The sequence below is a fragment of the Neltuma alba genome, unplaced genomic scaffold (genome assembly GCF_004799145.2).
Source record: "Neltuma alba isolate B1F8T4 unplaced genomic scaffold, ASM479914v2 tig00011122_pilon, whole genome shotgun sequence".
In the NCBI taxonomy this organism is placed as follows: Eukaryota; Viridiplantae; Streptophyta; class Magnoliopsida; order Fabales; family Fabaceae; genus Neltuma; species Neltuma alba.
The window spans coordinates 81,611-97,053 of NW_021635859.1; the positions used below are offsets into that span (position 1 = coordinate 81,611).

At 37.3% G+C, this 15,443-nt stretch overlaps 2 protein-coding genes across 2 annotated transcripts; one reads left to right on the forward strand and one right to left on the reverse strand.

The window, feature by feature from the left end:
* The first annotated feature begins 612 nt into the window (after positions 1-612).
* On the forward strand, positions 613-1,619 carry LOC114761504 (uncharacterized). The gene has a single exon (XM_028950889.1). It carries the CDS (start codon positions 829-831, stop codon positions 1,303-1,305), a length of 477 nt encoding a protein of 158 aa, XP_028806722.1. The 5' UTR covers positions 613-828; the 3' UTR covers positions 1,306-1,619.
* Positions 1,620-2,336: 717 nt separating this feature from the next.
* Positions 2,337-4,102, reverse strand: LOC114761503 (small heat shock protein, chloroplastic). The gene is made up of 2 exons (XM_028950888.1): positions 3,692-4,102; positions 2,337-2,906 (listed from the first exon to the last, which is right to left on the reverse strand). Exons 1-2 carry the CDS (start codon positions 3,954-3,956, stop codon positions 2,485-2,487), a joined length of 687 nt encoding a protein of 228 aa, XP_028806721.1. The 5' UTR covers positions 3,957-4,102; the 3' UTR covers positions 2,337-2,484.
* Positions 4,103-15,443: the final 11,341 nt, after the last annotated feature.

The window sequence follows — 15,443 nt, forward strand, 5'->3', positions numbered from 1 at the left end:
ACTATTAACTTGTACAGAACCCACCAAATAGCAGGTGACAATGCCTAACTAATTTGCTATAAACTAACACACACACACACACACACACATATATGAAAAATTATAATTGAAAGTCGCATCTCAGATTAGATTCCGCAAATCACCAGAACCAATATCGTACGTATCAAATAAACCTTAAAATAAAAACTACTGCAAGATATTTCGTACATGAAAGTAAATAAGAAATAAAAATATCTCTATGCCTCTTTGTGTCGAAAAAGATATCTCTCCCTTTTATGACGGGGAAGTACGTATCATTCCATACGTCCCCCAGGACGGAACAAGGTAGCCCAAAGATCCTTCTCAGAGCCTACCCTACGATACAAAGACACATGCCCCACGATGAAGTTCGGGAGATGCCTACGACGCAATAGGACTATAGTGTAGTTTTATGAGATATTGCAGTTGCACCACTTTCCACTAACCGACCCTGTAGCATGCGTGTTGAGAAATTTGAAATTTCTCGTTCTTTTTCCATGCCCCCAACCCCCCCAAATGTGTGCCTTATATATATATATATATATATATATATATATTCATTTCCTTTTCTCTTTCTACTCAATGAAATGACTGCTTTCTACTCCACTCCACACGAAAACAAATCCCTCTCTTTAATTTTTTTTTCCCCTAACGCTCCCATTTCATTATATATCCCTCTTGCTTTCCCTTCAAAGCTCAACCTTCCTCTGTTTCCCCTGCTTTCTCTGTTTCTCTCACTCGCACTCAATAAACACATCTTATGCCAGCCTGTTTTTCTGCAATTAACTCTGTCTATCTAACTACTCAAAGATGGGTAATTGTTTTGGCCGTTACGAATACTATTCAGGACTTGCCATAGTAGGTGCCATGGCAAAGCAGAGTAAAGTGGTAAGGGTAGCAAAGTTGGATGGGAAGATATTAGAGTTTAGCTCACCTGTTCTTGTGAAGGATGTGTTGAAAAATTTTCCAGAGTTACATATTGGGGCATCTAATAAAGCCTCGGAGTCAGAGCATCTTTCCCCAGACTATGAACTCAGAGCTGGAAGATTGTATTACTTGCTTAACCCTCAGTGTGATCCCCCTTCAAATGTTTCTTCCGCCGGCAACAGAGAGCTGACCAATGGCAGTAAGAGGGTCAAAATTGTTATAACAAGGAAACAGCTAGAAATGCTAGTGTCCAAGCAGATCTCTTTAGAGGATGTACTGTCCCAAGCCCATGATAGGACTTCTGATCTCCCAAGCAGTTGGAAGCCCAAACTGGACTCCATCCCTGAAGGGTTCGAGTAGCATGTATAAATATGTCCTTTCTTTCTTTCCTTCTTTTGTTTTCTCTTCTTGCTGTTTAGCCTTTTCTTTTCCTTCTTCCTTTTTTTGTTCCTGTAATTTTGTCCTGTTCTCCTTAGATGACATGGCCATTGTCGTAGTTGAAAGGAGAAAAAGGAAGAAGCAAAGAAAAGGCAAATGTAAAAGCTAGTATAAACTATATGATAAATAGGAAGTTGAGGTCGATTTTCACTTTGCTCACTCATTTTGTATTTGCGGTTTTCATATGTAATTGTGTGTTCTAAGTTTTAACAATGACAGACGGTGGCTTAGTGCTCGTTAGCCAACAAATTCAGAAACAAGAGAGGTTAAAAAGATCAGGTTTTATCATCCCAGTGAAAATTCATCTCATATTCGATGCTCATGTAGCAATTAATACGCCATGTTTACCGCTCTGTTTCATCCTTGCCTCATACGAAGTTGCGTTTCTTATTTTCCAACTGGTTGACGAAAAAGCTCTCAGAAATAAAAAGGTAGATCCGGATCAGAGTTATATTGCAAACTGTTATTTCATCACATGCAGACTTAAATCTTCGCTAAATGCATGTTTAAAGTGATTAACTCGGCTCACAACCACGGAGCACCACAAAACAACGAAGCGACTGTGAACTGGGAACCGGAAGATTGTATAACGCTCAGCCCTCCGCCTCTCAGTAAACTTTCTAGCACAGTATTTGGTTCAGCCAAGGGGAGGCTAATGAAACGGAGGGAAAAGAAGGGAAAGGATCGGGTTTTAACGAGATCTTGTTTGGGCGGGATGGGACGGAGGAGAGGGCGGCGCTTCATATCTCATGAAAATTCGCCATAACTCTTAACGCTCTGGAAAAGTTTGTCAAGAAATACCGTGTCCCATTTGATACGGCATCCTCCGATCATATTAATGATTATGACTGTTTCATTCCACACCGTCGATCATTGATACTATGATTGCTCTTTAATACTTCCTTCCTAAGGTAGGTTTTACCCCTTTCAGCATAGTTGACTCGGAGCTTCTAAAGAAGAAAATGAAGATGTTATTTCCGGGCAATTATTTTACAAACTGTTATTTCCTTACATACACACTTGTATCTTTAAATGCATACTTCGAAAATTAAAAAGACACTCAAAAACACTGTACAATACAAAAGCCTTAGCCTCTGGACCTCACTCGATTTGCACGTCGACGACCTTGCGTTCAACTTTGGTCTTAGGAATGGTGATGTAAAGCACACCATTTTTCAGCTCTGCCTTAACCTTGTCCTTCTCGCAGTTATCGGGAAGCTGGAGGCGAGTATCGTAGGAACTATAGCTCCGGGAGGACCAGGTATCATCTTTACCTTCTTCCATTTTACGACCACCTTTGATGACAAGAACATCGTCCTCCACAGAAACCTTAACATCCTCCTTGGAGAGACCAGGCATGTCGAACCTCATCTTGATCTCGTGCTCTTCCTCTTTGATGTCCCATGGGGCTCGGATTTCACTTCCCCTGCTTCCTGGGATTGTCATGACGTCTTCGAATAGTCGGTCCATTGTGTCCAGCATCTGACGCATGCTTCTCATGGGCGACCACGGATCCAATAAACCTGTATTGGGTCAAGAAGCAAGATCAATTCACATGCTTCGCAATGCATTACCATTAGATTTAGAAAACAGCCAGCTTTGGCGTTTGATTAAAGGAGTAAGAACCAATGACTTTAATTAGGTTTCGTTTCATATTTTTGAAATGATATTTTGGGCGAAATTGTTTTTTTGGTAGGATTGAGATTGACATATTTTAAGTATTCCTGTCAATTCGGCTTCACTCTGTTCTCGGTTTCTGCTTCATGCACATTTTATTAATCTAACCACACACAACAAGTCAAGAATGGATGAAATGTCAAGAAAAGATGATAATAAAGTGGATGCTAATTAATGATCAAGTAAAGCTAGACACGTCCAGAGGCAATTAACAGCGATAGTAAAATAGCGAAAAAGTCAAAAACTTTTTCTCCTATATTATTCGTTCCTTCTTGTTTTTCTTCTTCCCCTGTTGATTCCAAACTTGGTTGCTAAGTGAAGCAATATAATTCAGATTAAATTCAAATTCCACCCAAAAATAAAAGAGCCAAAAGGGCAAATGGTGGCAGGGTAACAATTGCAGTCAATGCCAACGTGACATCGCTGGAGTTTCACTAATGATGGAAGACGAACTTGTCAGATCCTAATCCTGATCAGTATGTTAATTCGAGTGCACGCATAATTCACAGCTCCATTCTCGGGTGATCAAGGATCATACAATCTTAAACATCTAAACCATTCTAGAGCAAATGAAAGGATGCACGATCACAAAACATTAGTTAACAATAAAAGGAATAAGAAAAAGACTTACCAAAAGGAGAAACATCCATGGCCATCCTGCGAGGCCTCCTCTCCATAGAGGTTTGTTGCTGGCCACGGTTGTCCTTATTGAAGTGAACGTCCAAAGAAGTGTCCTTGTTCTCATCAGAGGCCTGAGCCCTCACCACCCCAAAACGACGCAAAGGCTTCTTCGTAGTCATTGGGAAGTTCGCCAAACAAGGCTTAGTTGCAGAAGGCCCAGCCCCGTGAGATACAAGAGGCGACCAAGATGAGAAGGACACCGCTTGAGCGGCCATTGCGATGCGATTCAAAGAGACTTGAACTGAACTTAATCAAATACTTAGGGTTAGCTGGCTTGACAAAAGAGAAAGACGAAAATGTGAATATATAGAGAAGAAGGGAGAGCGAAGAGTGAAGAAGCGTCTGAGGAATTTGAGAGAAAGTGCGAAAGTTCTGGACTGGACTCCACAGCTTGTTTCTGGAATGGTCTCTGATTTATTTTTCACTACGGACAAAGGATCTATTTCTCAGAAATTCTCTCGGACCGGGCCACGTGCAACAACTAGTAGCCCTTGATCATGTTATTAGTTTCAATCTCAGTCGTTCATTTGATTCAACCATTTCTTCATTGCACTTTAGGAACAAAAATACGTAAAATAATACTCTTCCTGTTCTTAATATACGACCTAATTATTGAGTTGGTTTTGATCATAAATATAGAACCCATTTATTATATTTATCAATTTTCTCTAAATTACCTATATAGATACTCCCTCAATTATAATTAATTAGAAGAGAAAGAAGGGGTATTAAGAAAGATGATTATGGTATTTTACGAAAAATGTGTCACATTTTTTATAATTAACTAACTTACTCAATTTTTTTAATCTAATCAAATTAGTTAAATGGGTTTTATATTAAGAAGCGGAGGAGTACCATCTTTTAATTGCATCCCATGGACGGATGAAATAAGATATCCCTTCCGGACAATTTAGACATTAATAGCGGAAATATAAATTGACGTCTATTTAATAAACAAAATTTGGAAAAAAAATTCGTTTTTTTTTTCTATATCTAAAATGAAAATTCACACACACACACACACATATGTACATATACATGAAATAAAATAAGAGTCGAAAGATCAATCATATCAGAATTAAATCCTCTAAAATTGTAAGCTATACTAGATGGTTAATTAGTTAAGTCTGGTAATGCTTGAATTTGATTTGTAATATTAAATAGTATATTAATATAACAAGTAATTGAAAAAAATCAAGATCACAGTTACATATGTAATAATAACTTTGAGCACTTTAATAAAGCATGACAAAAAAAAAAAGGTGGGAAATCACCTTGACTGGGTAATTCTGTAATTCATCAGTTACAAAAACGGAGGTCATGAGATTTATCAATCTAAACCAAACTCCATGTACTCAAATCAACCTGCTCTATTAGCTCTGCTGGCCAGATGTCTTCATCAATTCAAGGTGAGAGGTTAATTGCATAAAAACTGGCTAGCCCTTCATATAGCAAATTAAAAGTGGAGCAATTTTTGAAGAAAATTTGACAAAAAAAAAGGGCTTATTTTTGTGACAGAGGAAATTTGAAACAAAACTTGACCCCTCATTACTCTTGCTAATTAATTCCAGCAGAGCTAGTTAAAAAGTTAGATTTGATCCTAAATATAATACATTAATTCATTGTATGCCTCATATTTATCAATCACTCCAAACTAAATTATTTAACCTATAAACTGATATATAATCTAATGATATATAAATGTATTTTTCAGAATATGAGGCCATGTTTGTTGAAATTAACTAATTTATCTAGACTCTAGCGTTGTTAATTAATATACTTTAGTTAGTTAAGTAATTCTTATATGAAGAACTGAAAGTAGTTCTCTTTAAATATTTAATATAAGAGTTATTTAATTAATTTTTTGGTAGATCAAAAAAGAAAAATAAACTATTTAATTCTAACAAATATGATATAAGTTAAATTAATTAATTTTAAAAAGTAATAAATATTAACCATAAAATGAATTAAGATTTTATATTCAGAATTATAAATAACTCTTTAAATAGTTTCCATAGCTAAGATCTGAGGAGTATAAGACTATAATACATGATCTAGACTTATATGTAGATTCTGGTTTGCGCTTTGGGAGTGGAAATATACATACAAATTAAACATATATATATATATATATATGATGATTTTCATGAAATCCCGTACTTAATTAGCTCGCTGCAAATAATAAAAGATTTAATTTTGGTATGGGCTTTAAAAGTGGCAGTATAATCATACTTTTTCATTAACTAGAGTCTGCGCTGAGATAAAATATGTTCTGTTATAAATTATAATTAGGCTCCTGGATGGACCGTGCGCTCTCTTGATTTTCCATCTAATTAAACCCTTCTGTTTAGCTGTAGGAAAAAAAAATTATTTAAATTCCCATCAAGGACACTTGGGTTTTGATCCGAACATTTTACGAGTGCATCAAATTTGTAGCCAGATGTGATTTTATTTTTCATATCAATCATTAATCATACAGGAGTGGCCAGTGGGTAGTGGGGACATTACAGAAGCTTGGAGTACACGGACTGGATATATGGTACTGAACTACCTTCCGAGACATATATCCTAGAAGGTTTATTTGGGCACTGAGAAAGGTGCGTGCATACACACACACGCACATATGTATATGTATATATATGTGGTACGGAACCACCTTCTGGACACCATAAGCTTAGGATGTTAGATATTTTATTATAATTATTATTTAGATATATATTAGGAAATTAATAAAATACTCTGAGTGTGGCCCTTTCAGTCAAACAAAGCCCAAGCCCAGTAGGGTTAAGCTTTTCAGTCCATATATGTGTTGATAACTCTCTGATGGTGAGACACACAACAATTGAGTTGACGGCTGAATATTCTGAGAGCGAGTGAAATACCTATCTGCTCCCTTGAGGTTCCCTGACTGGTGACGGCTAATCCAGTTGCCATCACTGTGCCCTATTCCAGTCAGAAGAGACCTGAACGATTCTTTTCTTCTAACTGTTGTTCTCTTTTGCAGCTCTATTCCCTTATCTCAGATCCCGAGATAATTAAAGATAAGACGAATGGCAAGAGGTACACAAAAATTCTTCCGCTGTATTATTTTATGAGAAGATTCACATCTCTTTATTGTTTTATTTATTTGTATTGTGAATCTGTCTTACACGTGGCATCAGAGCCTGGTTTAATTATTCTCTGCCTCTTTATTTTCTTTATCTGGGATGATCTGAGCATAAAATGGAATACAATGTTTTACCGTTGTGACTCACATCGGGTTCCATTAGCAGATCAGAGATAATTATTTTATACTGCAATTTATTTTATTGAAAATTAAATTCAGTTCTATATGTTTTATATTTTTCATGTTTTCGGATTAAAGGGATGTGAGGAGATTAATTTTGATCTCCCATGAATCATCATCCTCTTTAGTTATATTGGAGGATCCGAACAAATCTTGTTCTTTTTTTAAAATCAATTATAACTGACTCCATCTCGTCCAGTGAGCATATCTTGGATGTTTTCGAGCCCAAATAAGACCGGCGTTCATGTCCGGATATTCACCTATATGCTTGCTTCCATAAAGAAATCATTTTTTATTTATTTTGTTCTGCGTGCTGCTTGATCTGTATAATGGGACTGTTTCGGAATATTGGGACGAAAGGAGAACGATTTTTGTTCTCCGATGACTACTCGTCGCCTCCTTCATCGGAAAAATTGAAGGCCGAAGCACATGTTCGAAACTCTCTTCTGATTTCAATTTTTTGTCCCTTTTATTTGTTAATTAGAAAACCGTGCTGGGATTTCTTAAAACATCAAAGATTCTGCCTTTAAAACTGAAGTGCAGTGATGATAAAATCACTGCAACTGACCGAGGACCGCCGGAAAAAAAAAAAATGGCGTGAAGGCTGCTCTGGCCGACGGCTGGGAAGGGGAAGAAGACGGGTCGCGTGTCGGGTTATAGGGATCCGAATAGTTGGAAAGCAACCCGGTACGACGTCGTTTTGCGTCACTTCCCCTTCCCTCGTGAAACGCACCGTTTCACTTAAGTCCTTCTGGGCTAGACGCGTTGTGGGCCGTGCTTTTGGGTTCTAATCCAAAAAAAAAAAAAAAGGTTGTGTGATTCTGTTTTGGGCCGAATGTTTTTCTGGGCTTACTGTTTTTGCACAGAAATAAGTTTTTGGTCACTGTTTGGTTACTGGGCTTCTGTTTTGGGCCAGAACAACTATTTTGTTATTTTAGAATGTTCCTTTTAGGCCTATTTTGTTTAGATTCTGTTTAGCCCATTTAATTTTTATTTTCCAGAATAAGTTCATGTTAAATAAATAATTAATTGCAAGTTATTTATTTATTTGAAAATAGTTTTCACATGTAATTTATTTTATGCAAATATTTGAATTGTTTAAATAAAGATAAAAGTTAATCTTAGCTATTTCACATCTTGTGTAAATTTGTAAAATTGTTTGTTGTATTATTTATTTGCCTAAATATCTGGATAATAAATTTGGGCAGTTTATTTAATTACTTAAATTTTGCAATGTTTATTTTAAGTAGAAATATGCTGAGGTTTATGTTTAAATAATTGTTTGGATGCATAAAATAGTGGGAGAATTTAGTTTGGTTATTTACTTGTTAATTAAATTAATTGCTTAAATTCTCCATTGGGATGTGCATATACTGGACTTAAATGCACTTGTATGATATTTGTGATTAGCATGCTTCTTTAAGGAGTAGCCACAGCATCCTTTATCTATTGCATGCGATATAAATCACATAATGGACTTATAAAATATCAATTGTAATTAAATATGCATTCATAATTCATCTTTGCCCACAGGTAGATAATTATCAATGTATATTTAATTAGGGTGGGATAGAATTGCCTTGTATTTTCTAAGTAGCCCACAGGTATTAGGAAATATAAATGCGTTCTAGTTCCATCAATATGAGATAAATACATGCTATGCTAATTTCTTTGCCCACAGGGAGAACTTAGTGATACGTATTTATATTTGTATGCTTTATTAATGTTTTAAGCATACATGGCACAGTTATTGTGAATTGTCTCTATTTATTTGGAAGTTTGACTGATTCTCTAATATTGCAGCTGCATTTACTGTCCCTAACATTGTTGCTGATGCTAGTAACAAAATTATACTTGATGGTACTAACTACCCTGATTGGAGGGAAGACATTGCTTTACATCTCGGTTGTCTGAACATGGACTATGTCCTGGAAACTGAAAGGCCTCCCAAACCAGCTGATGGCTCAACTGACAAAGAGGCCAAAGAGTATTATGAATCCTGGGAGAAAAACAATCGCCTTACTCTCCTGCTGATCAAAACAAGGATTGCTAGGAGCATTCGGGGAGCAATCCCTAAATGCGAAACTGCTAAAGAATACCTGGAAGCTGTGGACAAACAGTTCAAACCGACAGACAAGCAGATGGGGGGCACCATTATGTCGGAATTATGTGCCATGAGGCTTACAGGTATAGGCGGTACTAGGCAGCATATAATGAAGATGAGAGATTTATCCTCTCAGTTGAAATCCTTCGATATGGAGCCTACTGAGCAATTCCTGGTGCAGTTAATCCTGAACTCCCTTCCTCCTCAGTTTGATGCCTTTAAAGTATCTTACAACACACATAGGGAGAAATGGTCAGTTGATGAATTGCTGTCCATGTGTGTGCAAGAAGAGACTAGGCTGTTGATGAGTGGAAAGGGTGCACCCAAGGAAGCTCATCTGGGAGAAAGCTCCAATAGGGGTGGCAGTAAGAAGGGAAATAAGGATGACAAGAAGAAAAGAAAGAGAAGAATTCCCCCTGCCACCGCCTTAAATAAGAAGGATGCCAAATGCTTCTTCTGCAAGAAGAAGGGGCACATGAAGAATGAGTGCTCCAAGAGGAAGGCATGGCTAGAACGTAAAGGTATGTTTACTTCTCATGTTACCTTAGAATCTCATGCTATTAATGTTGATGATGACACTTGGTGGATTGATACTGGTTCAATGATCCACATTTCCACAACCATGCAGGGCTTCTTAACAAGCAGGCCACCACATCCGAGTGAGGAATGGGTTCTATCAGGCAGCAGGAACCCAGACCGTGTGGAGTTGGTTGGGACTTATCGCATTTTTTTGAATAATACTCATGTAGACCTTTTTGAGACCTTTTATATTCCGACATACATGAGGAACTTAATTTCCATTTCAAAATTAATTCCGTTGGATTATGGTTTATGTCTTGAGAAGGGCTCTATGTTTTTGAGCAGACATCATGTTAAGATTGCAGACGTTGCAATGATTGATAATTTATTTAAAATTATTCGTGATCCTGTTCAATCTTTTAATATTTCGCGTGGTATTAAACGAAGTGTCATCAATGAGAATTCTATTAGCTTGTGGCATAGGAGATTGGGACATATCTCCATTGATAGAATCAAAAGGTTAACTAAGGAGGAAATTCTTCCACCCTTAGACCATTCGGAATTTGATTCTTGTGTGGACTGCATAAGGGGAAAGCAACCAGCAAGTCACAAAAGGGAGCTAAAAGAAGTTCTGAATTGCTTGAGATCATACATACCGATATTTGCTGCCCTGATTTAACCGCACACGGTCAAAAGTATTTTATCACCTTTATCGATGATTACTCGCGCTACACGTATATCTATTTGCTTTATAATAAGAGCGAGGCACTAGATGCCTTTAAGGAATATAAAGCAGAGGTAGAAAAACAAATTGGGAAACCAATTAAGATTGTAAGATCTGATAGAGGTGGTGAATACTATGGTAGGTACACCAATGAAGGACAAGCACCTGGTCCTTTTGCAGAATTTCTTCGAGAGCAAGGTATAGTTGCTCAATATACCATGCCTGGCTCACCAGACATGAATGGTGTAGCTGAAAGAAGAAATAGGACCTTGCTGGACATGGTTAGGAGCATGATGAGTGGCTCCAAACTTCCAATTTCTCTATGGAAAGAAGCACTCAAGACAGCTGTATACATTCTAAACAGGGTTCCAACAAAGGCAGTGCCTAAAACACCCTTTGAAATCTGGAAAGGTTGGAAACCCAGTTTGAATCATTTAAGGGTATGGGGCTGTCCTGCAGAAGTAAGAGTGTACAACCCACAGGAAAAGAAATTGGACCCTAAGACTATTAGGGCCTACTTTGTAGGCTATGCAGAAAAGTCCAAGGGTTATAAGTTTTACTGTCCGCCTCCTTCAAAACGATTTGTGGAATCTAGGAATGCTAAGTTTCTTGAGAATGATGTGATTAGTGGGAGTGATCAGATAGGAATTGATCACATAGAAGAGACCACTAGCACAAATGGTGAGGGAACATCAATTGTCAATGACTCTTCTTTTAGAGCTATCATACAACATGATGTGGATCCCATAACTCAAGTTGATGATGCTAGACATCAGGAACATATGCAAGCTGACCAACCTGTCACAGAAGTGGAACCACCACAGAATGTGATAGAGGATGTTCCTGATGAGCAACCTCAGCCAACTCAAGAAGTTGAATTGAGGAGATCAACTAGAGAGAGAAAGCCGGCATTGCCTAGTGACTACGTTGTGTACTTCACTGAAATTGACTGTGATGTTAATATTGAAAATGATCCTTTGACCTTTACTCAAGCCATGAAGAATGAGAATTGCAAGTTGTGGCATGATGCCATGGTCGATGAAATGAACTCTATGGCAAACAACCATGTATGGGAGCTTGTAGAGTTACCTAGTGGGTCTAAAGCCATTGGCTGTAAGTGGGTTTACAAAACCAAAAGAGACTCACGAGGTAACATTGATCGTTACAAAGCAAGGTTGGTTGCCAAGGGTTTTACGCAAGTGGAAGGAATCGACTACAGAGAAACATTTTCTCCTGTATCAAAGAAGGATTCATTCCGCATTATCATGGCATTAGTTGCACATTTTGATATGGAATTGCATCAAATGGATGTTAAAACTGCATTTCTCAATGGTGATCTTGACGAAGAGGTCTATATGAAGCAGCCTGAGGGATTCATTGTGAAAGGCAAAGAAAACTTGGTATGCAAGCTAAAGAAATCAATATATGGTTTAAAGCAAGCCTCACGACAGTGGTACTTGAAGTTCCATGAGGTGATCACATCATTTGGTTTCGATGAGAACATCATGGATGAATGCATATACCACAAGGTTAGTGGGAGCAATATCATATTTTTGATTTTATATGTCGATGACATATTACTTGCAACCAATGATCTAGGACTATTGCACGAGGTGAAACAGTTCCTGTTTAAGAACTTTGATATGAAAGATATGGGTGAGGCATCTTATGTCATTGGCATTAAGATCCATAGGGATAGGACTCAAGGTCTTTTAGGCCTGTCTCAAGAAACCTATATAAACAAAGTTCTTGAACGATTCCGAATGAAGAACTGTTCAACCAACGTGACTCCTTTAGAGAAAGGAGACAAATTCAGTCTAGATCAGTGTCCTAAAACCGAGCTCAAGAAAAAGCAAATGGAAAGGATCCCATATGCCTCAGCAGTAGGAAGTTTAATGTATGCACAGGTTTGCACTAGACCTGATATAGCTTTTGCTGTGGGCATGCTGGGAAGGTACCAAAGTAATCCTGGTGAGGCGCATTGGACAGCTGCAAAGAAAGTGTTTAGATACCTACAAGGGACTAAACACTACATGCTTACATATAAGAGGACAGAGAATCTAGAAGTGACTGGTTACTCAGACTCTGATTTGGGAGGATGTTTGGACACAAATAAGTCTACGACTGGTTATATCTTCCTACTAGCAGAAGGAGCCATATCATGGAAGAGTACAAAACAGACTCTAACAGCTCCTTCTACTGGTGATGCTGAGTACATTGCGTGTTTTGAGGCAAGTTCACAAGCAATCTGGATAAAGAATTTCATTGCTGGGCTTAAGATTGTTGATTCGATCTCTAGGCCGATCAGAATGTACTGTGATAACACCGCTGCAGTGGCCATAGCCAACAACAAGAGGAATAAGAGTCGAAGTAAGTTCGTCGAACTGAAATTCCTATGCTTGAAAGAAAGGGTTATGGATGGCCAAATTTCGGTTGAACACATCGGTACAAAGGAAATGCTAGCTGATCCTTTGACTAAAGGGTTGAAACCGAATGACTTTGTTTCACACGTACCTCACATGGGACTTCGTCCTCCAATTGATTAGTTGAGGTATGAGCAATGAAATTTATGGTTTGTCATCTCTGGTTATGATTGTGTATACATTTGTGTTTTTGAGGTTGATAAACATAAAGTAGGAACCGAACAAAATTGAGTTTGTTCATAAAGGTATACCCATTAAGTAAGGATGCTGCCTGTGATGCATGGAAGATAATACCCAACTTAAGGGGACTTGTCGCCATGATTCTTGCAGTATAGCCTTAGCTTACTGAGGCATGGCAGTTGACATACGTATAAGGGCCAAGTGGGAGAATGTTAGATATTTTATTATAATTATTATTTAGATATATATTAGGAAATTAATAAAATACTCTGAGTGTGGCCCTTTCAGTCAAACAAAGCCCAAGCCCAGTAGGGTTAAGCTTTTCAGTCCATATATGTGTTGATAACTCTCTGATGGTGAGACACACAACAATTGAGTTGACGGCTGAATATTCTGAGAGCGAGTGAAATACCTATCTGCTCCCTTGAGGTTCCCTGACTGGTGACGGCTAATCCAGTTGCCATCACTGTGCCCTATTCCAGTCAGAAGAGACCTGAACGATTCTTTTCTTCTAACTGTTGTTCTCTTTTGCAGCTCTATTCCCTTATCTCAGATCCCGAGATAATTAAAGATAAGACGAATGGCAAGAGGTACACAAAAATTCTTCCGCTGTATTATTTTATGAGAAGATTCACATCTCTTTATTGTTTTATTTATTTGTATTGTGAATCTGTCTTACATAGGACACATATGAGCCAAACCAGAATTACAGCAAAACCTTAAAACTAGTTATGACTTCGGTTTCATAACTGTGGTTTTGAGGGGGGGCAGCCGTATGGATAGGGAGCACAGGGGGAATGGAGGTACGGCGCCTGCGAAAGTTTCCGTCCTGCACAATAATATATAATATTATACGGACAACCAACGTACGTACATGCATAAGTTGGGTTAAAACGATAGAAATGAAGGAAGGAAGAGAAGTAGCGGATGGTACCGAGTTTCAACTCTGCAGAAGCCATGTGGTTGCAGAGAATGGTGAGGAGGAGGAGTGCTATTGCCAGAACAGAAGCAAATGGCTTCATCATCTTCATCACTCCCATGCTGTGTGTTGTTAGGGCATCAATATAATAAACGCTATTTATAGAATAATTATATTCTTCTTCTTCGTTAGCCCAAATGGAGTCTTTCTTCTTCCATATATTTTATTTTATTAACCAATTATTAAAAAAAAAGAGCAAATCATTCACTTCTGCATTGCTAGCTCTATCAAGAAACACAAAAGATCAGACACTAAACCGGTTGAACTACTAGTTCAGAAGTCAGTTGGATAGACAGGATCAACTGGGAATCAAACCAGTCATATTGAAATAAAATAATTTAATTAAAAATGACAAAATATAATAACATTAATAATCACAAATAACAAAATATAAAAAAATAAAATAATAGTTTGATTATAGGGAAAATCCCAAAAAAGTGACTGTTGAATTTCAAAATAACAAATCAGTATTGGTTACTACACTTATAAAGAAAATGACTACACTTACAAAGCAAATAACAACATATTTTTGTAGTAATTCCTGATTTGTCATTTTGAAATTCAACAGTAACTTTTTTAGGATTTTTCCTTGATTATAATAACAACAAAGTACAATAATATTAAGAATTTTAATTTTTATGATTCATCAATAACTAAAATTAATAATAATTGATACTAAAATTATCATTAAAATTCATTCAAATATATATTAATTGAGATATTTAGAATTGAATGAGACAAAATAAAACTAATAGCAATATAATCATTCAAACTAGTTGTTTACCCTAGATTGACCGGGTCAACTCCTACCCAGTTCAATAATCAAACCAAACCGGACCACTGACCCAATTCATCAGTTTTTCGATTGGAGCTCTCTCTCTATATATATCTTAATGGTCTTGTGTGGTGGAAATTAGTTTCCTCCACCCCGTCAATTTAATTTTCCCATCCCGACGCGATCATGTGCTTAGTCAAGGACTAGTGTAGATTTTAAAACGCGTTGTCTTCCATTTGGTTCCTCAGCCATCAAGTTGTTAATCTGTCTCTGTGCTTAGTCAATTGATATACGAGGTGACTGGTTATCTTAGTTACAATCTTCTTCTTGGCATTAAAACCTTGGCTAACAATATGTGATTCACGTTAAGGATGAGTGATGAAATCCCATGTTTACTGATATTTAATTTCACGTATTTTTTCGGGAGTTATACATGCTTATACAGTAGAAACTGTTTTGGAGACTTTGGACTAACAGGGCTTCTTTCTTAGAATTCAATGGAGTCTAGTCCACCACTCTAAGATTGAAGTACCGCTGAGCGAATTACTAGGCTCAATATTTTACTGAATAGCATTAGTATGTTCTCTTTAAAATTTTCAGACGTTCTTGTTGTGACTCTGTTTCAGAATACGGTTCACTTAGGTTTGGTAAGCCTCAGTTTCGGAGATGTGAACAGTTTTGAGATTTTATCTTTTGAGTTGTTCATTACAGA

Excerpts from the sequence above, each read along its gene's own strand:
- LOC114761503 (XM_028950888.1), bottom strand. The coding sequence starts at position 3,956 with ATGGCCGCTCAAGCGGTGTCCTTCTCATCTTGGTCGCCTCTTGTATCT. Across the intron at positions 2,907-3,691 it reads CATGGATGTTTCTCCTTTTG|GTTTATTGGATCCGTGGTCG; the intron begins GTAAGTCTTTTT and ends GACCCAATACAG.
- LOC114761504 (XM_028950889.1), top strand. The coding sequence starts at position 829 with ATGGGTAATTGTTTTGGCCGTTACGAATACTATTCAGGACTTGCCATA.